Source organism: Mchenga conophoros, linkage group LG10, assembly GCF_057382185.1.
Source record: "Mchenga conophoros isolate Kocher_MC1m ecotype Shallow Benthic linkage group LG10, M_conophoros_male_GT1.1, whole genome shotgun sequence".
Classification (NCBI taxonomy): Eukaryota; Metazoa; Chordata; class Actinopteri; order Cichliformes; family Cichlidae; genus Mchenga; species Mchenga conophoros.
This window is the reverse complement of record NC_140535.1, coordinates 967,877-992,303: the sequence shown is the minus strand read 5'-3', so window position 1 is coordinate 992,303 and position 24,427 is coordinate 967,877. Positions and strand designations below refer to the sequence as shown.

At 40.1% G+C, this 24,427-nt stretch overlaps 1 protein-coding gene and 1 long non-coding RNA gene across 3 annotated transcripts in view; both read left to right on the top strand.

Moving 5' to 3' along the window:
- The first annotated feature begins 4,319 nt into the window (after positions 1-4,319).
- On the top strand, positions 4,320-7,455 carry LOC146565160 (uncharacterized). Of its 2 annotated transcripts, XR_014894046.1 has the most exons (5): positions 4,351-4,407; positions 4,529-5,145; positions 5,522-5,674; positions 6,036-6,123; positions 6,705-7,455. It is a non-coding gene; the product is annotated as an uncharacterized LOC146565160 (long non-coding RNA). The 2 variants fall into 2 exon arrangements; XR_014894045.1 differs by having other exon boundaries at positions 4,320-5,145.
- Positions 7,456-8,395: 940 nt separating this feature from the next.
- sim2 (SIM bHLH transcription factor 2) overlaps positions 8,396-24,427 on the top strand; it is a 60,212-nt gene continuing 44,180 nt past the window's right edge. Inside the window, exons 1-2 of the mRNA XM_085288065.1 lie at positions 8,396-8,949; positions 14,695-14,777. Coding sequence (XP_085144191.1) covers positions 8,775-8,949; positions 14,695-14,777 — 258 coding nt within the window. The 5' untranslated portion in view covers positions 8,396-8,774. The remainder of the gene's footprint in view (positions 8,950-14,694; positions 14,778-24,427) is intronic.

The window sequence follows — 24,427 nt, the reverse complement described above, 5'->3', positions numbered from 1 at the left end:
GCTCTGGTTCTGACACTTTCCACCTGTGCTATGCTGATGGTATACACACCTAAATGAAACACAAACACATTGGAGGATGTAATGTGTTTATGTTTTCTAAATCCAATCTACCAGTGAAATACGGGCCCTCCTCCCCAGACACGACTTGTGCAAACTCTTCCACTCCAGTAGATGGCAGCCTGACATCAGTCAGCAAGACTCATATTTTAAATGACTTTATTTTTAAGATCAGCTCAAATCACATCGTAGAAAAAGATGAGCCTGTCTGTGAACTATGTGTCATTTCATTTAAAACAACATGACTATGTGTAAACTTGGGGCGATCGTGGCTCAAGAGTTGGGAGATCGCCTTGTAATCGGAAGGTTGCTGGTTCGAGCCCCGGCTTGGACAGTCTCGGTCGTTGTGTCCTTGGGCAAGACACTTCACCCGTTGCCTACTGGTGGTGGTCAGAGGGCCCGGTGGCGCCAGTGTCCGGCAGCCTCGCCTCTGTCAGTGCGCCCCAGGGTGGCTGTGGCTACATTGTAGCTGCCATCACCAGTGTGTGAATGGGTGGATGACAGGTTGTGTAAAGCGCTTTGGGGTCCTTAGGGACTAGAAAAGCGCTATACAAATACAGGCCATTTACTTGGACTTTATGCAGGGCTTCAGTATTAACTCGATGGTTTTAACGGCTTCATTTATGATCCGGTTAGCACTTTGATTCAGAGCTCCAGAGCTCTTTCTGTGTAACACTGGATTCTTTTTTGAAATCCTGTAGTGCTGTATCTTTTGTGTTTTTAATGATTATTTTGGCCTTTTTCTGACTTCATTGGATGGGTACGGTGAAGACTGACAGGAAAGTGGAGGGAAAGAAACGTGTGACAAAGGGCCGCAGGTTGAACCCAGACCCACCTCCTGCTCATCCCACTGCAAATAAAACCACAGCATGTAGTGTAGAATGTCTTAACTTTCTAAACTTTTGAAATGAAATCCAAAACAGCTCTGGATTCTGTTATCGCTGTCCCGTCTGACCTGTGCTCCACTGGAGATGTTTTGACATTAAAATACAAAACTGATCTTGTGTTCAGACCATCGTGATCCTCTCGTCTCATCCTTTATCGGTTTATATAAAATCAGCTGTCAGAGACCTGGTGTGATATTTGACTCGAATCTCAACCTGTACAAACATAAACAGCAGCATTCGATCAATACCAGACATAGAGGAGACCAGACTTTTGCAGTAGCTGAGCTGAAACTGTGGAATAGGCAGATCTTTTTAAAACTCATTTAAAAACCTAGTTTATTTCCAGGCTGTTAAACCTGTCTAAATAATGTCTTTCTTTTGATATTGTCCAAATTGTACAACACTTTGGTCGGCGCTTGTTGGTTTGTAATGTGCTTTATATTGTAAAATTGACTTGACTTGAGTTGAATATTGAGTTTTAGTCTGTGAAGGTTCTCAGTCATGGTATTTCAACTTTTACGTATCAGAAATTAACTTCAGGCTTTTTACATGAACCAAGAAAACCAAGCAGAGTCTTAATGGCTCTGCACTGGCTGCCCATTAGTTTGAGAACTAACGTTGAGATTTTACTGTTCAAATCTTTACTGACACGAGCTGTTGTTCCTGAACCAACCAATGTGCAGCCTCAGGTCCTCGGGCAGTAATGTGCTAGCTTTTCATACGTCAAGCTTAAAGACAGAAGCCACTGAGCGTTTGCTGTGAGGACTGATCTGCCTCAGCTCATTGTTAAAGGCTCATTTATATCATAAGGTTATATTTATAAATATATTTTAGTATAGATTTGATATTTTTGAACATTCTTAGTTTATCTCCATCTTAATCTTTTAATATTGATACGGGATTTGAGAAGCACTATACAATTATTATTATACTACCTAGCTAACATGAAAGGCAACAGTGTGATTTTACTCCTGCGGAAGGATACTTCATTTAGTTTACTGAAGCTCAGTGACCCAGAAGTAAATTCTTTAAATGTGAGTCGTCCGGTCTCTCCACCTTCCTGTGTGGCCCTTCGTAGTCACAATGAGCCGTCTGCTCAATGTTGGAATAAATGTTCAGTCGTCTTCGGATCTTTGCATCAGGCAGGTACGCTCTCGGTCTGTGATCGTCTGGAGTCAGATTTCTGTTTGTGCAGATCAACCTCGAAACCTGAAACTGTGAAGCCTGCGATACCTGGTCGACACTTTGGGGCCCTGAATAAACTTTTACAGTGTTCTGCACTTCGGTGATCATCAATTGCACACATACCAAAAATAATCAATAAAACCAAGCAAATGAATTTCCCTTTTGCAAACTAAATAAATGTCCATGTGTCTGTTATTATTTATCATCCTTCTTGTGAGATATGGGACAGTAACCTTTAATGTATCAACTTTAAACTGCATACATTTAAACAACATCTGACATTAAGCACTGAGACTGCACTCAATAAAAAAACTCACTTGACTTAAAATGTTTCTTTCATTGCTCTGTGTGCCAAATCACCAGATCTGCTTTGTTTTTTAGAGATTTTTAATCCCCATAACAGTCATCTGATAACGTCACTGATTGGAGTAGGAGTCTGTTTTCAAAGTGTTGATATATGTTTTAAATAGTAGAGAGCAGTTCTGATGACCTAATTGATTAAAATAACAAACCTGAGATCACAAAACAGCGCCAAGGTTCATTGGAGAAGCACCATGGGACACAGAGCGCTCACACATGCAGAGGCAGTTTCACAAGTTTAGTATACAAACCCTGGATTCATTTACAAGAACAAAATTAAACTACAGGCCTTCTTTACTCAAACAGAACTCTTACCTGTGGAGCATTAACAGCCTGAACACTGCTGGTTAGTTTCACTGTGCATCTGGAGGACACTGGGACCAGATTTACTGACCGTCTCAGCAGCACAGAGCTCTCTTCAAATGTTACCAAGGTAGTGGATTTGCTAACGAGGCACACGAGTATGAACGTTGTGGACGGGAATGTTTTGTGGCTTACTTTTTGCCAGCTGTGTTTTTCTCTTACACGAGGAGAATATTAGAGTGAATCACTCAGACATGCTTCACTAATGTTTGCAGTTTGTATTGTAATGCAGACGATGATGAATGTATGGAAGTGTGTGAACACAACAGTTGCTGCTCGCCTACACCAACCATAAAAGTGACAGATACTCAAAGTCCTCCGTTTAATCAAACAGTTCATTTTAATTCCTTTCATGCTCTGCTTTACACACTGGCTAATCTAAACGGATGGAATTCACAGTAACGATGCAGACAGTATTGTAGAAACACATTTGGTACTTGCTGTATTTAATAATATGGCACAGGCTGTTTAACATTCTGCTCTCTGGTTTAAATCTTTGTGTACTTTCGAGGCTGCAGTGTGTGATCCAGTTGAATTATGTCATATTGTACCAAGGTGTTTTAATAATGAACAGACGTGTCGATGAAACTAATGACATAAAACATATTAACTGTCCAATCTGGTTGTTAAAACACTGCAAGCCCAGATTCAGAAGTCTACAGGAAGTACCTTTGGAAAGATTTTTCCAATCTAGCCAGAGCAATGTTCATCCATCACCACAGACAGCCGTGCAGAAAACGATAGCCGTGCTGTTACTGCCAGTGCAAATAAATGGCCTGATTACAGGAATGTAAGAAACCTTTTTCTTCCAGTTACTATCCAGTCCACACTCAGCTGCTGCGGCTAGGATGAAATTCCTCTCGTTATAAAGTAAAATGACTTTGATGAATTGATTCTGTGACACCTTGGAGCACTAAAACGATTGTTGAACTAGCATTTACCCACTCAGGCTTCTGACCGCTGACCTTCTTTCCAACATCATCAACATGTGTCAGAATCACTCTGTTGGTGAAGTCGTCACAGATCAGTCCTTTCGGTGGGCAACCTTTGAAACACGTGTGACAGAAACTTGAATGTAGTTTCTCACGTCTTCTATCAAACGCTGTGAGCGCACAGGTGCAGGTCGTGAACATGGAGGCTGTGTGGATGTGTGGCAAAGGGAAGAAACAGAAGTCAGGAGGTTTTCCTTCTTGTTCTGCTAATGAGAATAATTTACAATAATACAATTATTTTAAAATAATACAATTTTGTCATCTTATTGTGTGGAATAAGTGTTACAGTTTTGGTGGCATGAATGATTCACTGACAGAGACCCTCTCCAGGAAGTCTGCAGGATTCTGCTTCATGTTTGAGCTGTCTGGGGAAACGCCTGCTATGCTGAGGCCTTCATAACGTTTCAGTAAATGTGTTGTTGTGTGTTCTGTGTTGTTAACATTGTGACCTGTGTTTGCTTGTTGAGAAATAGTCTTGCTACTTTAAAACATTTGAACTGGTTTTTGGTTGCACTTAGACCAGTTACACTGAAAAAAAGGGACTGGCCATCTCTTGGATTTATGTAAGCATCTTGCATGTATTTAACACAATTGCCTCATGTTTTAAAGATAAATGTAACTATATAGTGTAAAAACTACATGATATGCAGAAAGGGTGTATTAAATTGTTTATATCATGTTCAGGTGAAGTAAGTCAATAAGATAGCAACGTTAAATCTCGTGAAACCACGCGTGATTTCATCTCGCGGGCTTTGGATCGTGGTTTAAAAAATGCATCCATCTCAGTCAAGTCGAGCAGCCAACTCTACGTTTTTTGGTATGTCTTGATTTTTTGAATTAATATTTACCATATTTCAGCCAAATGTAGTTAAACGTCTAAAGTGCCGCCATGTAACATGCTAAAAAAGAGCCGTTAGCTTATTTGCTGTTTTATCTGTTATCAAAGAATTGGCGCTTTTTCATTTGAATTTGTCTTTGGCACAAGAGCCGTAATATCACATTAAACCTAATTACGAGGCACTCATAACATAATTTGGTTTTCTGTGTGAATAGATTTGTCAACTGACTCTTCAGTTACATTGTGTATTTACTGCACCGTGGTGTTAGTGAGATTTTGGACATTGAACAGCTTTAGCTAATATCATCAGCGGTATTATGCTAGCTTACATCCCTACCCCTCCTGCCCTCACCTGCTGTCCTTTTGTTTTTGTTTTTGTTTTTGTTGATGCACATTGAGAGACCACATCTATTCTGCATTTCACCAGGAGTCAGCTGATGGATTGTGGGTTCAAGGTGTTATGGTAAGAAAGTATATTCTATTTTCGCTTAAGGTTTCTGTAACTTAATTATAATAGGTTTTTTATAATTATTAGGTGCATGCATACTCAAATAGACCACCCTATTAATACAACTGAGAAATCCAAAATCTGCCATAGGTTTGACTTATACCTGTATGTATTGTCAGAAAGGTGATTACTGGACTCACATTAATGCACACTTGAACTAAAATGAGGTTGTAACTTGTGGGTTCTTGGGTTGCAAATCAGAAACAAACATCTTTGGATTTTTTTAATCCCATAAGATCTGGAAACACAGTTTTTATTCAACAAAACATTACTGATTATTAACCAAGCACAGTGCCTGCTGTTATTTCAAAATAATTTTATGTCATTTCAGATGAAATGCAGCATTCCAGTGCATCCCAACCATGCCTTTACAGTCAAGGTTTCTGACGGAGCTGAGTTTCTCTCTGACAGTCTGCTGAAAGTGTTTGCAAAGTGATCGGGGGAACAGGGCACAAAGCTAAAGGATGTAGCTGCCATGATGACAGTAAGAACTTTAAAATTCTTTAACTACAAAGTGTATATGTATTGCATTAGGTCAGTAAAAGATTTTTATGCTGCATCCATTGAAACAGTCAACTATTACCTGTGAGTACTGATTCCACCGAAAGGATGCCATAATTTTCGTCATGCATTTACTGGCCCACTGAGAAAAATTGATCTTTTTAAAAAAATAAATGTTCTGGAAACTATATATCCATAAAGTTGATGTCAAACAGGAACTTTTGATATTGCTTTGTAGATGCTGGTGTTGCATGTTGACTGGTTTAAGTTTTGGTCTGGGATCATTTTCTTCTGTGCTACTGAAAAGTTCACAAATCTCTGTTTTCTTTGTTATAATACTTTAGGATGACATTAATGCTCAAAGGGAGTCTCATCAAAGTGCTCCGCATCTGTGTGAAAGACAATTGCAACATCTTGGTGCAGGAGTTCATGGTGAGTGTTTTATGAGTAGATTGTGGCTTTGCAACATTTTAAAATGCATTTAGTTATCCACTTGATCCTCATTGGACCAGTTAGGACCAGTAGTCCTCTTTAATAATTTGAAGTTCACATGAGGCCTGGTAGTGAACTCAGCCGCCGGCCCTTGAGGCCCCACCCCTGTATTAGGGGTCACATCAGTGTGAAAAAACTTTAAATTTGTCATTCTAGTGAACAAAGGAAAATCCCACCAATATTTACATTAGCTTTTGTTTGAAAAAAAAAAAGACCAACAGCTAACCAAATTGTGGGGCTGAAAGTCTAAATTCTAACATCTTCTGAGTGACAAAACCTGGATTTCTGATGGGCCGGTGTCTTTCTAACAAAAACTAATGTAAAGCATTTGAAATTATGTTTTTCACCCTCTCTTAGAAACTCTGTTAGACCATGAATGGCAGCATGGCAGGCCACTCTTTGGCTATAGCTATTTACTATGTTGCTTGCATTGGTTTAAATTACTCTAACATTAGAACTGGTAGATTCAAAAGAGATGAGTTTAAAAAGGAATCTTAAAGAAATGTTTTGTTTTTAACCAGGACTTGACTGAGGCCACTGCACAGATTGAGAAAACCACAATGAACATCTGTCTCCAGAGGATGCACCAGGCAATGACTTTTCTGATGTTGTTCTTCAAGATCTGGATAACGTGACCTTTGCAGTAGCCATGCTGTTTGGACCTTTTTTATTCCTTCAAGATGAGTTACCCATCACAACTCTGCTACACTTTTGAGGTGATTCAAAGGGTGGTAATGGAGTTGGATGCAACTCAGCTCTCAAGAAAAGCTCACAACTAAGACAAAACTGCTCCTGCAACGAAGCTCACTGTTATGCATGTGAGGTGACCAGCTCTAGGTGAGAGGACATTTAAATCTCACACTTGTTCTGCTGCATATTTGAAGCTCAATTCCAGGAACAGATCGCAGGGTTCATTTTTATATACACTGCAACTGCCATGAGGACAAGCCGTTTTTTTTGTTGTTTGTTTTTCCTTTTGCTCTGTACAAGTTCTGTTTGTCTGTTTGGCAGCATTTTTAAATTTCTCTTTGTATTTTTTCTTTCTTTTACTAGTGAAGAGATGTAGCATGAACAGTTATGCAGTCTAAATATCCCATATGGGCCGTGTGAAATGGTATTTTCAGTTTCATTCAGTTGAAGTAAGGAACGTTGAATATTTCTAAGCTTGCTGTTTTGAACCAAGATGTCACAGTATGATCAGTGCTGTAATTTTTGACAGTCACTGTATCAATGTTATTTTTGCATCTCTTGAATAAAGGTTTTGACCTGCAAGTGCTAATTTCTTTAGTTATTGGGGTAAAATGGGTAGTGTTAATAGGAAGGTGTTTGCCAATTCAGTAACCTAATTTAATGTTAATGGAAACTAACATTACCTCAAATTGTTTAGTTATAATTGTTGTTTAACTGAATCTTGACGTCAGAGGCCTTAAATAGAATGTTTTGTATTGTTCTTTCCCAACATTTTTCAAAAGAAAGAGTCTAATTTCTTTGCTGTGATTGATTCCAGAGAACACGGAAGAACTGACATTATTTAACTGTTGATTTATGTAGATTCAGTAGTGGAGTAATGTCAGTTTAATTCTTTACCTACTGTCAATGCAGTGAAATTAGACATTTTGTTTTGAAAGGTTACTGGTGGATGCCAGCAACCATCTTGGAAGAGAACAATATAATCTGTTATAAGGCCTCCATTTGAAAATTGTGTATTTGATACTAGAATATAATAGCAAAATGTAATTTGAAGATAACATGTAGTATTTAAGTGACCAAGTAGTATTGGGTAAAAGTTATTGAATGGTGTTGGGATAAAGTGAGAAAATTGTGAAGGATTAAAATATTTCAAGAGCTCAAATTACTTCATCAAAACATGTTTAAGTCACATTTTATCAACACAAATTGCACAGGTTTATTGAACATGAATAAATTGTGTTAATTTAACTCAATTGTTTAAGTTGCTGCCAAAGCAAAACATCTGTGTGCGACAAATGTCCACCATTGAATTAAGTAAATCCAACAACATATTTTTTTCAGTGTAGTGGCAAAACTGTGATTTTTAGTGAACTTTAATGTGTAAAATATTTTCTTATTTCTTTATCTTCTTAATTTTTTAAGGTTCAGTGCGCAGAAGACTTATACTGGTTTTACTGCAGAGCTACAGGACAAATAGAAACACACACACACACACACACACACACACACACACACACACACACACACACACACACACACACACACAGTGAGCAGCGGGCGGAGAGACAGGTCTGCTGTCTATATTCTGATGTGACTGTGCTTGAATAGTTGTAAGGCTGTAGCTCAGAGGGCCGCGGAAACCGGGTGAAGTGGACGTGGCATTCGCGAGTTTGGACTGCAGCTTGTGAAAGCGCGTGCCGTGGCACAGGTGAGAGTGTAAAGTTGCCAGGGCTGGGAGCTGCGCTGCTGCACGGGCATAGGAGGCCCGGGACTCTCGGACCTCTCCGGCACTCAGCACATCGCACTGCAGCGACACACAGCGAGTCGTTCTCACGGAAACGCCGTGTTTCTGACTCGTCGCGTGTTTTCATGCAAGCAGCGTTTAACTGAAAGTTCTTCAAATGAAGGAAAAATCAAAGAATGCCGCGAAAAAGCGCAGAGAGAAAGAGAACGGAGAGTTTTATGAGCTGGCCAAGCTGCTGCCTCTGCCGGCGGCCATCACCTCCCAGCTGGACAAGGCCTCCATCATCCGGCTGACGAGCAGCTACCTCCGGATGCGGAGCATTCTCCCCGACGGTAGGCACCCGACACCCTTTCATTTGTAGCCGATTCAGACAGAGGTTTTCTTCCAATAATAATAACAATAATTATTAATCACTATTTGGTTAGTTAGATGGACACAGTAGATTGGAAGTTTAAACACTGATGTCTGCTTCAAACGACTCATTTATCAAGATGAATTATTTCATTAGTGCCCGTGGGCACTGGGGCAGTGCGGGAAAACTCTGTCAACACTCGGAAAGTCTGCTTCAGTCACTGACCTGCCCGTTGGTCGTTCTCGCGTGGATTCTTACCGAGTTTGAAGACTAATCCAGCTGTAATCCACGAATGACAACAAAGTTTCATCATACAGATGCACGAGACGTGGATTTCTAAAGGCGTCATAGACGAAAGACAGAGTCCTGCTCAGGGACGCCGCTGTGTTTCAGCACAAACGTGTTCTCATGCTGGAAGTCCAACGATCTTTGAAATAATAATAATAATAATAATAATAATAATAATGAAGCGCTTCATAACCTCGCTCCTCCATATTTATCTGATCGTCTCCATACGGAGAGCTTTATTTGGTTTAATAATATTGCATAAAAATAGAATGTAATAATAATAATAATAATAATAATAATAATAATAATAATAATAATAATACATTTGATTTCTAGGCGTCACCTTACATTAGTACAACAAAATAAAAACAAAAGGTAAATGAAAAACAAAAAAACAAAAATGAAAGTATAAAAACTAAACAAGGTTAAAATCGACTTAGAATCAATGGTTTTAAAACGCGATTTAAAGTAGAGAGGAGGTCTGTAGTCCGGAGATCTGCTGAAAGTGCATCCAAAGACTCGGGCAGAACAAGTCCCACGGTAGCCCCACGGTAGTCAGGCGGGCAGGTGGAACAGACAGAAGGGAAACTCTCTGTATGGAGACGATCAGATAAATATGGAGGAGCGAGGTTATGAAGCGCTTCATTATTATTATTATTATTATTATTATTATTATTATTGTTGTTGTTGTTGTTGTTGTTGTTGTTGTTGTTGTTGTTGTTGTTGTTGTTCTCGCCAGCAGAGATCGCAGCTTGCATTCTTTTTACATTTGAAAATGGGTTTCAGCTTCCAGATGTGGCCTGTACTTTCTGTGGATCTGTGAAAGAATGACTCGTGTCTGTAAATGTGACAAAGTTAAACGTGTTAGCAGCGCTGAGCCTGTGTTAAAGTGAGCGCAGCGATAAGCGTGGGCCTGTTACTGCACGGCTGAGGCTGCTTTTAACGAAGGATGCTTCGTTTGTCTCTGATAGTCTGTTTCTTTCACTGCATCGCTCTGATACGGAGAGCTTATTTCTTCTGCTAAATGTTTATTATGTTCAGAGTTTAGTTTGGCATCATTTTGGCTGAAGCTAAACGCTCCACATCGGGAGCCTCGGGATAATCTGACAGCATTTATCCCGCCTGAAGGCTGACATCAGCGTCATCTGTTAAAACCAACAGGATTACAACAACTGTAACAGTTACAATGCAGGACTCTTGTTTTTCTCTGTTTGCAGTTAAAAAACAGAAAATATTTCATTCAATTGAAATTTCAAGTGGAATGTAAACATGAAAAAACATCTTTTTGTATCAAATTGTCAGTTTTACATGTGTTAAAAATATTACCCACATACCGAGATATACATAAATGCAAAAGAAATACACAAGCATGCATTTCACTTCTGTTGCTGTCACATACACGTTGAAATATATTTGTCACGTGATCTTATTGCGTTATTGATTATTATTAATTATTAATATCTGTTGTTCGTTTGTAAAACTGTTCTGGTCTTATTAGCTCATCAGTGTCGTTGTGCAAAATAAACTTTGAACTCAAAGGATTGAAATCGAGTTACCGTCACATTAGTTTGGCTTTGAAGCAAAGTAGAAATACTCACCTGACATCAAAACAATGTGAACATACAAACATTCTTTACGTTAAATAATTACATATAATTACATGCTATTATAGTAGTGTGATTACGTGACTTTTTAAGTGTTGCGGGTTAATATGACCTATTTTGCTCTATTTTCCTTCCATTTAAATGGACATTACAGTTTACGCAGTATTAGGTACACGTGTACTACTCTTTAGTCCGCACACGTTCTTTTTATTAAAAGATGACTAGTGTCGTTTCAGCCTTCTGTGAGTAATGAAGGCAAGTGTAACCCGATTCCAGTCGCTCCTCCAGAGACTGTTGCAAAATAAAAACTCTGTTGATTTTTTTTTATTTCCTCAGTGGACGCTTGGCGGGCTGTGAGATGACTCCTATCACTGTTTTACAGTTTATTTGAATGGTTTAATATTTTGTTTTAAAAAAGCAACAACCCTAATTTAAATGTAGTATAATTTCAAATACCAACATGTCCAACTGATAAATGTAAAATAAATAAATAAAAATAAATGTAAAAACCATATCTATATATATATATCGATATATATATATATATGGATCTTGTGCTCAGATCCATATATATCTATATATCTATATATATCTATATATCTATATATATATATATATATATATATATATATGGATCTGAGCACAAGATCCATAGAGGCTGGGGTCTATCACACCAGGCAAGACCCCAGGTGCAGGCTGTGTAAAGATGCCCCAGAGACAATCCAGCACATAACAGCAGGGTGCAAGATGCTAGCAGGCAAGGCATACATGGAACGCCATAACCAAGTGGCCGGCATAGTGTACAGGAACATCTGTGCCGAGTATAACCTGGAAGTCCCGAGGTCAAAATGGGAGATGCCCCCAAGGGTGGTGGAGAATGACCGAGCTAAGATCCTGTGGGACTTCCAGATACAGACGGACAAAATGGTGGTGGCTAACCAACCGGACATAGTGGTGGTAGACAAACAGAAGAAGACGGCCGTAGTGATCGATGTAGTGGTTCCGAATGACAGCAATATCAGGAAGAAGGAACACGAGAAGCTGGAGAAATACCAAGGGCTCAGAGAAGAGCTCGAGAGGATGTGGAGGGTGAAGGTAACGGTGGTCCCCGTGGTAATCGGAGCACTAGGTGCGGTGACTCCCAAGATAGGCGAGTGGCTCCAGCAGATCCCGGGAACAACATCGGAGATCTCTGTCCAGAAGAGCGCAGTCCTGGGAACAGCTAAGATACTGCGCAGGACCCTCAAGCTCCCAGGCCTCTGGTAGAGGACCCGAGCTTGAAGGATAAACCGCCCGCAGGGGCGTGCTGGGTGTTTTTATATATATATATATATATATATATATGCTGTTTTTCAAAAGTAAAAGCTATAGTATTGCAGAGTGAAACTGTATCATGTCAGTACTCATGTTGAAAGCTACACAGTGGCTATTCTGATTTTGCTATTTGATTTCATCTGTAGTTCCAGTGGCCTTGGGGAAGAAATCGTACCTCAGTTTGACCTCTGATGGGTGCTGGGACAGCAGGTCACTCAGGTGTCTTTGCAGAAGAGAAATGAGCTTCTTGTGCTGTTTATGACATTATATTTATATTGTAATGTAGAGAGTGAACAACAATCCAGAGAAAATACCAACAATCTCAAACTGAGGTTGTGAGAAATATTCTTTACTCTTTACAGTTTATTCGACCTCTAATAGAGGATAGCATTATTTTTTTTACTGGAATTCAGAGAATACTTTTTGCATTCCCAGAAACTTGATCCTGTTTTTGTGGATATTTTCAGACCTGGATGAAGAGAATCAACTTGATTTCTGTGCCCAGATTCTCGAGCATGCATCGAGACAACCTTTCTTCAGTATTAACACGCTGTAGAGTGTACCTCACTGTTTTTTTTTTTTTTATTTGTTTCACTTGTCTCAATATGGATTTTTAAAAATGTGCTTTTTATGTCTCATTTTGTTGGATACTTTTCATGTCTTTTAACAGCTAAAATGTGTCTGTCCCAGACGTATGGTTAAATTTCATGATAGGAGCGTGAAGCACGGACATACAGTGTGAAAAATGCAGAAACATATATTAAGTCATTTGATGGCAGGTCAACTTTTTATACTTGCAGTATAAAACCTTTTTCAATGTAAAGCTGCTTCTGTCTCTTTTCCATGCACACACCAGTCCACAGCAGAGCCTGGAGTCAGGACTGACTGTGAGGACATTATTGTGCTGGCAGCAAATGTCTGGATTACTGGCATAGTTAGAGAAATTTAACTGGACGTTTTTGTATTAATGACACAATAACACAATTCACTCCAATATGTAAAAAAACAACAACAACAACAATTTAACTTTGTTCTCCTTCTTTTTTCAAACACTTACTTTGTGTTCCTCACATCTCTTCACTCACTGGCTTTCAGCAGATTTCATGTGAAATAACTTTGATATTAAAAGCAGAATTAGTTCAAACTGCTTGATTAGCAGAGACACTGGTTTACAGTTCTGTCTTTGAAGGACCTGACTGTGCAGAGATGAACTGTTCCATATTTATGTAGCCTGAAAATGCTTCACTTAGTTTCCAAGTCATAGATTTAAAACCAAACCAAACCTTCCACTGTGTGATTGGGACACCACCATGACGAGGTGACAAAAAAGAGTTTAGATGAATTATGTCAAGCCTTAACGCTTCAGGCCGATTCTCATATTTCATCGCCCCCTTATTGTCCGTTTTCAGATTTTCCCACACATACTGTGTAAATACGGCACAGCATACCTACATACAGTAGGTAGTAATTCGTTCCATTGTGTATACAAAGAAGGATGCAGCTCAATAATGTTATTCAATTATAGAACACTGTAATAACTTTATATAGTAAAATACATATTTTCAGAATATTCAGAATACTCCCACTGATTCATTTTTGTATGTCAGCTGGCCAACATACAGAATACACAGCTGAAGGCAAATCTCATGCATAGGTGGGAGAATAGTCTTGGAAAAGGAAAGTTAACATTAGAGATTTCCTGTTGATCTGAAAATTGAATTATGTTTAATACTACACGGTCCGATTCTAGAAGAACAGCAGTGGTTCAATCTGCTCCTGTCTGCACGTCAAATATCCTTGAACCTCGAAGCTGCTCTCCGATGCAGCCATCACATTATAAATATGTGTAAATGTCAGATAGAAAGCACTTCAATGGAAAACAGAAACAGAAAAAAGCACATGTATGAATTCAATGAATGAGGAAAGTTGTGCAAAGTGCTTTGAACTCTTTTGATCCTGTATGTTGGACAGCAGCAACAGTGTCACAAATATCATGTTTTTACCCTTAATTAGACACATAAATAAACATTTATAGTAGAAAAATGTGCCAAATATTCTAAAAGTTTTTCTAGAGATTAAATATTTTTGGTTTAATTCCACCCAGATTGTAAAAATTACGAAAAACCCAACTTGTTTTTTCTTCCAATGAAAACAAACAATGACAAATTTCCAACAACCTTTTGTATATAAATCATGACACATTATTTTAATACTCTTCTGATGGCATCAGCATCAAATAAATAAAGTTTCCACTGCTTGGCTTTGTAGTGAAATAAAAAATCAGCATGTCTGATGCTTCAGTTATTTAATCTTATTAAGGTCGGCTTCATTTGCCCAAAAACTTTGTGAAAGAATATTTTCTTCATGTAAAAAAGAAAATGAATGTGTGACATTAACTTTGTTCTAGTGACCGTGTGCGTGTTTGTCAAAGATATATTTTTAATTTGTCCCGTAGTCTGGTTCGTGTGACCGATGGAGCCAGCCTTTGTCTCTCTGATTGTGTCTGTCTCTCTGTGCAGGTCTGGGTGATGGATGGGGGCAGTCAACAAGGTTCAGTCCTCTGGACAACATGGCAAAGGAGCTGGGTACCCACCTTTTACAAGTCAGTATAACCAATAACCCACCATGTCATCGTTCTATGCTCTTACACAGTTTCCTCTAACTTATCACGTGTTGTATGAAACTGACGCCGTGTGTAAAATGAGATTACTGCGTGCGAGTGCTGGTGTGCTTTGATATGACAAAGAGCTAAATTTGGACTTAAACGATTATTTTTCCTTAAATGATTTGGGTTCCTCTGACATTTGCATTTTACACCACATCTGGGAATGACTTTTGATGCAATGATGCAATATGGTCCTCATATCTCTGCAGAAGAAAGATAAGAATATCATATGAATTAAATGATGGTGTCAGCACATAGCTAACAGTTTCCTGGGACACACGAGATGATTTCCTCCTGCACACAGCCATCCTGATGACAGATTCAGATAACTCTATTAACCCCAGTTTGTTTACAGCATATCCAAACTACCTGCTCACACAACCTGCAGTCTTTAAATACTAATCACAAGCACTGATGCATGTCAAGGTACAGATCAACAAACCATGAGGTCAAGAATAAATATATTAAAAGTACAAATGTCTAAATACTCCCTGTCAGCGTTAAGTCATCTAACGGCTGAGGGATGGAAGGATTTTAAGCTTCTGTTTGTTCTACATTCGGTTACAAGGTTACGGTGACCTGAGACAACATCCTGGACTCAGATGAAAAAATATGTCTAGGATGGATAATCATGTTTCTTGCCTTCTTTATTTTCCCAGAGTGAACCCAAAGCTCTCTTCTCCCTGTGAGTTTGGAGCAGGGCTTAACAGTACTGCTGAGGGAGTTTCTGCCCTTGATAGAAAAACACTGAATAAAAGAACATTTTAAGACTTTCTATAAATGCACAATATAAACTTTCTTATTAACATTAAAAGATTTCAATCTTCTTAACAAGTATATTCTCTGTTGAACCTGTTTTATGAAGGACTATGTGTTCATATCAAACTTGAGTTGATGGTCAAAGACTGCTCTGTTTGTAACCTCCACTTCACAAATTTGGGTAAAACAGGGCCATGGACAGGCTCAGGACCTGGAAGCATGGAAATCAAATGGGGTGGCCAAATTAAAGCCTTTAAAAAAACAAACTCATATGCAGGTGTTACATATGGTTAAATGATTCAAATGCAGTAAGTATACACGTGTTTCTATAACTTAGTTATTTCTGTAGCCCACATAATTAAACATTTCAATTACATAACACATGTGAACTTTGATTAGATGTACTGTACAGCCTGTATAATGAATAAATATGTAGCCCAATAAGTATAAAATCCAGAAAGCTACACAACATGGGGCGGTTCACATACAAACACAAGTCTAACTGAAGTTTTTGTTAGAAAAAATAAAATTGTTGCTTAAATTTACACCAAATGTCAGAAATCTGCACCGTCATGAACAAGAATTTAAATCTAATTTTTTCATGATTTCACCCTCTGAGGTCCAAAATGTCCAGTTTTCACTGCTTTTGATTTTACATTTGTATTTCACAATGTTTTTTTTGTCATCATTTTCAGCTCAACCTCACGTGTCTGAATTTGCAGTTATTTTTTCATTGACATACTGTATTAACACAACTGATCTGAAATCACACACAAAATATAAGATCCTAGTAGTAGTTATATTATTTTACTGTGAAAAACACAGAAATGTTTAGTAAATGATTTATTATATATAACTTGAAATGCAAATTTAACGTGTAAATTTTGAAAAAGCTGTGCACATATTTGTAAACAGTAAAGTTATATACAACTATTTATCTATGGTACATTTTTCCACCGATAGGAAAGAGGTGGCTTTTGTTCTTTCTTTACTGTTTTTTATGCTGTCCTGAGAAAATGCTTTTTTAAAAACTGCTTATACTTCTTTTTTTAATCATAACTCTGGATTTAGTGGCCTGTCATTAAAATGTAAAAACTGGTGTATACTTTGAAGTCCGAACCTTCAAAACAAGCTGAAACACAGACTCAGCGTGGCTGCAGCTTGTTGCTATGTCAGCTTACATCAGTCATGTGATTTGGAGGTGCAGCGTGTCCGTGGACCACAGAGGGTTAATAACACTCACCTTCATTCCATTTCCAGACCAACCCACCACCTGTGTAAAATCTGAAATGCCCATGGTGTTGTTCAAATGTGCTCTGGCACGGTCATAGGCATCTGTTGCTACTGACAACAAGAAGTAAAGCCGGTCCACGCTATGGGCTGAACCATTTGTGGTGGTGGTCAGTTCAATTTTATTCAATTTTAATTGCTGCTGGGATCAAAGTGTTAATGCTACCTTATTTTAATAAACAACACTGTCATATGCATAGGGGTGGCAAGAGATCAGTTTAGGGTGGCACATGCCACCCCTCTAGATCCGCCCCTGCCTTGAAGCAAGGACAAGAGGACAGTGTCATCAGAAAACGTAATTATAAATCTTTTCTCATACCAAGTCCAGCAGCTGTTGGTTTACATCAGGGGTGGGCAATTCCAGGCCTCGAGGGCCGGTGTCCTGCAGGTTTTAGATCTCACCCTGGGTCAACACACCTGAATCACATGATGAGTTCATTACCAGCCTCTGGAGAACTTCAAGACATGTTGAGGAGGTAATTTAGCCATTTGGATCAGCTGTGTTGGATCAAGGACACGTCTAAAACCTGCAGGACCTCGAGGCCTGGAGTTGCCCACCCCTGGTTTACATACTAAAAAGAACTGGCAAATGTGTAAATGAGTGGTGGACCGATTTATATATACTGTATAAGTTCTCCGTTTTCATGTCTCAGACTGCTTATTGTGTCTGGGTTTTTTTTGGTGTCTACATTGATGGTTCTTTTAAATTGAATAAGCAGGTGACTGCAGCAGTTCAGTCCTGCTTCTTTCAGTTAAGACAGCTGGCCAAGGTAAAGCCATCCCTCCCGGCTAACGTCTTTGAGCGTGTTATTCACCTTTTTCTTACTTGCAGATTGGACTACTGCAATTCATTGTGTTATGGTCTAGATCAGGCCTCCATCCATCGTCTTCAGATGGTTCAAAATGCAGCTGCTCGCCTGTTAACTGGTACCGAACGGGGAGAGCATATAACCCCAGTTTTAGCTTCTTTACACTGGCTTCCTGTCTCCTACAGGATCCAATTTAAACTTTTACTTTTTGTTTTTAAGTCACTTAATGCCTGAGCCCCTCCTTACCTGTCTGAGCTTCTCTCTGCCTATGCTCCAGGAAAAACCACGAGGTCTAGCTCAAAACTAATGTTGTCCATCTCACGGACTAATCTCAAATCTCGTGGTGATAGATCCTTCTCTGTGGCAGGTCCCAGACTTTGGAATAGTCTCCCCTTAAATATTAGATCTGCACAAACACTTGAGCAATTTAAATCATTACTAAAGATACATTTCTATGCCCTGGCTTTTAACACACTATGACCCAAGCATTTTGGTCTTATTTGAATTAGTTTAGTTATTGTTTTAATTCTTTTATTGTCCTATTATTGTTTTTTATTGTTAATATTGTATTACATTGTTGCTTTGTAATACCATTTTTATATTGTTAAGCACTTTGTGCAGCATCGGCTGTTTGAAATGTGCTATATAAATAAACTTGACCTTGACCTTAAAGGACACAATAATACTTTTTAGGATCTTTTCAAAGGTTTCCATTACTAGTCATGCAAGTACAGCTGTTATGCATTAGCATACTGATTAATGGAGGGCATATTTTTGATTCCCTGCCAGGGAGCTGTAAGGTTTTTATTTCTATAATTCACCTCAATTTTAGCCTTATACTTTGTTTAGCGTTTTTAATTTCGTACCTCTCTGGAGAAAGCTTTTTTCTCAGGAACGTCTCCACATCTGTATATCAGTTTCTTTGTTATTGATGAATGCTTTGATTTCCTTGGTTATCCAACGTTTCTTTTTTGGATAAATAACTTTTTAGGTGGAGTCCAGACAAAAGTGATATATGATGAGTCCAATGTTCCCTCTAAGCTGCGCAATGCTGGCTCGCTCTCTGTGCACAGAAAATCTGCGTTGCACACAAAAAAAAATCTAACCTGAATTGAAATGAAAATAAATCCGTTAACAATTCTGTTCTGCATGTTAGTCAGTGACTGGCTGCTCCTGGATGGGATTAGAACGATGCCACCTTATGCCATAATCCAGCCAATGATGCGATTCACATTCGTATGCAGCTAATCAACGTGGCTGACAGGCTATGACAGCGTCCTTATGTGCCAGTGTTTTAGCAAAGCGGCTGATGTGGAGTGAAGCCACGTTAATGACAACGTGTCCAACCATTGGAGATGTGAGCAGGACAGACGGAACAACTGACGGACAAAGTGTGGACTTTATACCAGTTTTTAAATCGTGTTGATCGGCCACGTAAAACCAGAGTTATGATAAAATATCTGCAGTGTTTGTTTTTCTTCCTGAATACTGTCGTTGTTTATATTTACTGAACAATGAGGCGCCTGCTGAGTGTTACAGGTGTTACAGCAGTGACACATCTGCTGCTGTCAGGCCTGCAGGTATCAGGCTGTTGTTCTCCTTCATCTCATAGTGGACAGAAATTATTTTTTGGAGCGGCACAAATAATTTGTGTGGCATCAGATTTGATGCAGAACAGCTGATTGTTCTGTAAATAGTTTGAAATGTTTGTTTAAAAAACGCTTTGGCTGCATTTTTAGGTAAACAGCTGCAAAAAACTTTGTTGTTTGCATAACTCAGTTACTTTTTTGAAGAAGTAACTATATAATTAATTGCCCAACATTGGTCATTATTTACTGTATTTGCAGACAGAGTTACAGACTCTCTCCCAGACCACAGACTCATAATCAGAGATGGGCAGTAACGCGTTACTTGTAACGCGTTACTGTAATCTGATTACTTTTTTCAAGTAACGAGTAAAGTAAGGGATTACTATTGCAAAATCGGTAATTAGATTACCGTTACTTTCCCGTAGGAACGCTGCATTACTGCGTTACTAAAACCGTGATTTTTTTTGCGAGAATGTCTCATGACAGTGACGTAAGCAAGTGCGACGTTGGTGACAGCAGCTGTGTGCAGATCAACAATGGATAATATATCGAGTGCGGGAGAGAGTATGAGCGTGCAGCGTTTAAAGTGTGGAAGTACTGACCTTACTTTGAGTTTGATTCCATAAAAAGTGACAAAAACATTAGCGTCCATCGTGCGTGGGAAGAAAACTTCTTTTTACAGCGAAAAAAACCCCTAAACTTCCGAGCAAGCACCGAGTAGCTACGACGTAATGGGAAACTCAGAGACACTCGCGCGGATTCTTCAACTGACCGCAGCACACCTGCACCAGGGTAACCCTCCGCCTACCCTGCTCCTGCTTTACAGGTGAAAATAGAGCAAAAGAACCGCTGAGTCTTTGACTTTATTTATTTTCTGCTGTGTTTTACTTGCATCTGTTTGAAAGAGTGAGTGAAAACACAAAAAATATTTTATTTTATGTGCTGGAATGTGTAGAAAATAGGTTTAAATGTTAAACTAATTTATTCAAGTCAGAGAATGTTGCATATAATTAAATGTTTTGCTTGATGCATAAAGTTAAAAGATTAAAACTGATAAAACAAGTTTTAAAAAGAGACTTTTCCATTTGATTACATTTTGTATGATGGATTATGTAGAAAAAGTAGAATTGGGCTGAAAGATCTATCGCTTTATCACCTCTTCAGGTTGTAAATCGTGTTTTTAAAAAGTAACTAAGTAACTAAGTAATTAATTACTTTTGAAAATAAGTAATCAGTAAAGTAACGGGATTACTTTTTTGGGGGAGTAATCAGTAATTAGTTACTGATTACTTTTTTCAAGTAACTTGACCAACACTGCTCATAATACAGTCAGAGCTTTATAAAAAAATAAAAAAGAAGAAGTTGTGTTTTCGAAATTGGAGTTCAGGTTACTTTTCCTTCCAATAGTGTTAAAATGCTGCACAGGTCATGAACTAGATTTATTTAAATTTTCATTGTAAGTGGACTAAAGCAGGTAATTAAAAGTAGTCTAACATAAATGCTGTGATTTACGGAGCCCCGCAGGGGACATTGGAGAAAAAAAAATTAACTTTTGCGAGATCTCGCAAAAGTTTTGCGAGATCTCGCAAAACAAACTCGGGATCTCGCAAACCTTTTGCGAGATCTCGCAAAACAAACTCGGGATCTCGCAAAACTTTTAACCACATTCTTCGGACGCCGGCTCGAAGCCGACCGGGAGGTCGAGGCACGATGTGCCGGGAAAGCGGTGTTCCTCCCAGCTGTAGTAGGTCTCGACCTCCCGTTAGCTTCGAGCTAACGGGAAGAATGCGGCTAAAACTTTTGCGAGATCTCGCAAAAGTTTTGCGAGATCCTGAGTTTGTTTTGTGAGATCTCGCAAAACTTTTGCGAGATCCCGAGATAGTTTTGCGAGATCTCGCAAAAGTCTGTCTTAATTTTTTTTTCTCCCATGTCCCCTGCGGGGCTCCGTAGTAATTTGATTATTTTAATAAACATGTAACTTGCATGGATTGGATGCTGGCGTGACCACAGTGCACACGTCTGCTGTTGCTCACAGTGGTCCAAGGGACGCTCCGGGAGTTTGTGTGTTCGCTCAGACACATGAAACATTAGAGGGAACATCGGATGAGACAGATTAACAGAGATCATTAATGTTGTTACCACATGTATTATAAAAATGATACCAGCCAAAGCAAGCCTGAAGAGATGAGATGCTGTGTTCTGACCAGCATCTCACAAGTTATACCTCACATGGGAGTCTCCATGAAGAGGGTGTATGGGTGCAATAAATACACACTGCTGTGGTATGGTGATCGAAGGGAAGGCAGGGGCAACGACGTGGACGCACAACTTGTCACAAATGTTCAGTTTTAAATGTTTAAAATCAAAGATGACGCACTTTTGGGCATCTGGACAAATTGTGTCAAGCCTCTGTGCTACATCAGCAATCAGCAGAGATGCAACAGAGGCATCGTCACACAGATGAATATACACTCAACAAAAATATAAACGCAACACTTTTGTTTTTGCTCCCATTCCCCATGGGATGGACGTAGAGACCTAAAATTCATTCCAGATACACAATATAACCATCCCTCCCAAACAGTGGTCACAAATCAGTCCAAATGTGTGGTAGTGGGCACATCTGCTATATTGAGATAATCCATCCCACCTCACAGGTGTGCCACATCAGGATGCTGATCTGACATCATGAGTAGTGCACAGGTGTACCTCAGACTGCCCACAACAAAAGGCCACCCTGGAATGTGCAGTTTTTTGCGCTATTGGGGGTCTGGGGACCCAGAACCGGTCAGTATCTGGTGTGACCACCATTTGCCTCATGCAGTGCAACACATCGTCGCATGGAGTCTATCAGATTGTCAATTGTGGCCTGTGGAATGTTGGTCCACTCCACTTCAATGGCTGTTCGAGGTTGTTGGATATTCGTGGGAACTGGTACACGCTGTCGTATACGCCGGTCAAGCACATCCCGAACATGCTCAATGGGTGACATGTCCGGTGAGTATGCTGGCCATGCAAGAACTGGGACATTCTCAGCTGCCATCTGCCCTGAACAATGTGAACCATGATTCATCCGTGAAGCGCACACCTCTCCAACGTGCCAGACGCCATCGAATGTGAGCATTTGCCCACACAAGTCTGTTACGGCGACGAGCTGGAGTCAGGTCAAGACCCCGATGAGGATGACGGGCATGCAGTTGAGCGTCCCTGAGACGGTTTCTGACAGTTTGTGCAGAAATTGTTTGGTTGTGCAAACCAATTGTTCCAGCAGCTGTCTGGGTGGCTGGTATCAGACGATCTTGGAGGTGAACCTGCTGGATGTGGAGGTCCTGGGCTGGTGTGGTTACACGAGGTCTGCGGTTGTGAGGCCGGTTGGATGTGCTGCCATATTCTCTGAAACGCCTGTGGAGACGGCTTATGGTTGAGAAATGAACATTCAATGCACGGGCGACAGATCTGGTTGACATTCCTGCTGTCAGCATGCCAATTGCACGCTCCCTCATTGCTTGTGGCATCTGTGGCATTTTGCTGTGAGACAAAACTGCACATTCCAGGGTGGCCTTTTGTTGTGGGCAGTCTGAGGTACACCTGTGCACTACTCATGATGTCAGATCAGCATCCTGATGTGGCACACCTGTGAGGTGGGATGGATTATCTCAATATAGCAGATGTGCCCACTACCACACATTTGGACTGATTTGTGACCACTGTTTGGGAGGGATGGTTATATTGTGTATCTGGAATGAATTTTAGGTCTCTACGTCCATCCCATGGGGAATGGGAGCAGTAACAAAGGTGTTGCGTTTATATTTTTGTTGAGTGTAAATAATTGTGAAACACATCTGGCGAAATTCACAGGGCAAGTAGAAGCGTCGGAGTGAGACTGTTAACAGCTCAATGTCACGAGAGCTTCTCACGAGCCACCACAGTGTTAAAGGACCGTTTCTGATGTAGAAGCACACACCTCCCCATTGCTTGTTGGTGGTTTCCACTGAACGGTCCAGACACAAAGGGATGCAGTTAGTGCCAGCTCCTTCTCCTGATCTGGATACAGAGCCATGTCTTGATGAAGGCCACAAGTGTTTTTCACGTCATGTTTCAGTGTGACCCAAGCTTTCTAGCTCATCCATCTTTTTCCATAAGGACTATACATTGGACAAGAGCATTGTAGGGAGAACCGGCAGCTTTTGGCAGTCATTAAGGTATGTTTACCTGAATTGTCTTCAAATTCCACCTCATCCAAATGAGCAAAATGCCCTCCATCATCAATAAATGGAAGGCGTTTGGAACCACCAGGACCCTTTCTGGAGCTGGCCACCTCCACCCGACTAGTCTGAGCAACTGGGATAGAAAGGTCTTAGTTATGGAGAATAAGAACCTGATGGTTACTGTGACAAAACTCCAGTATTGCTCTGTGGAGAGCCTAGCAGTAGGACAACCATTTCTGCAGCACTCCTACAGTCAATCCTGCATAGTAGAGTGGCCAGATGGAAGCCATTACTCAGTAACGTGTCTGTGAAGGTTCTCAGTCATCCAGGTCATCGTAGTCAGTAACACATCCAGACACATGACAGCTTGCCTGGAGTTAGCTAAAAAGCACCTGGAGGATACTTAGACCATGAGAAACAAAATACTCTGGTCAGATGAAACAGAGACTGAACTCTTTGCAGACTTGCACACAGGCTTAACCCTGGTTGAACATCTTTGGAGAGATCTAAACATGCATGTGACTGTGCACCAATGCTCCACATCCAACCTGATGGACCTTTGGTGGTTCTGCAAAGAAGAGTGAGAGAAACTGCCCTAAATAGGTGTGCCAAGCATGTATCATCATACTCAAAAAAAACTGAGGCTGTATTGTGGCCAAAGGTAAATGGCCTGTATTTGTATAGCGCTTTACTTGGTCCTAAGGACCCCAAAGCGCTTTACACATCCAGTCATCCACATACTGGTGATGGCAGCTACATTGTAGCCACAGCCACCCTGGGGCGCACTGACAGAGGCGAGGCTGCCGGACACTGGCGCCACCGGGCCCTCTGACCACCACCAGTAGGCAACGGGTGAAGTGTTTCGCCCAAGGACACAACGACCGAGACTGTCGGAGCTGGGGCTCGAACCGGCAACCTTCTGATTACAAGGC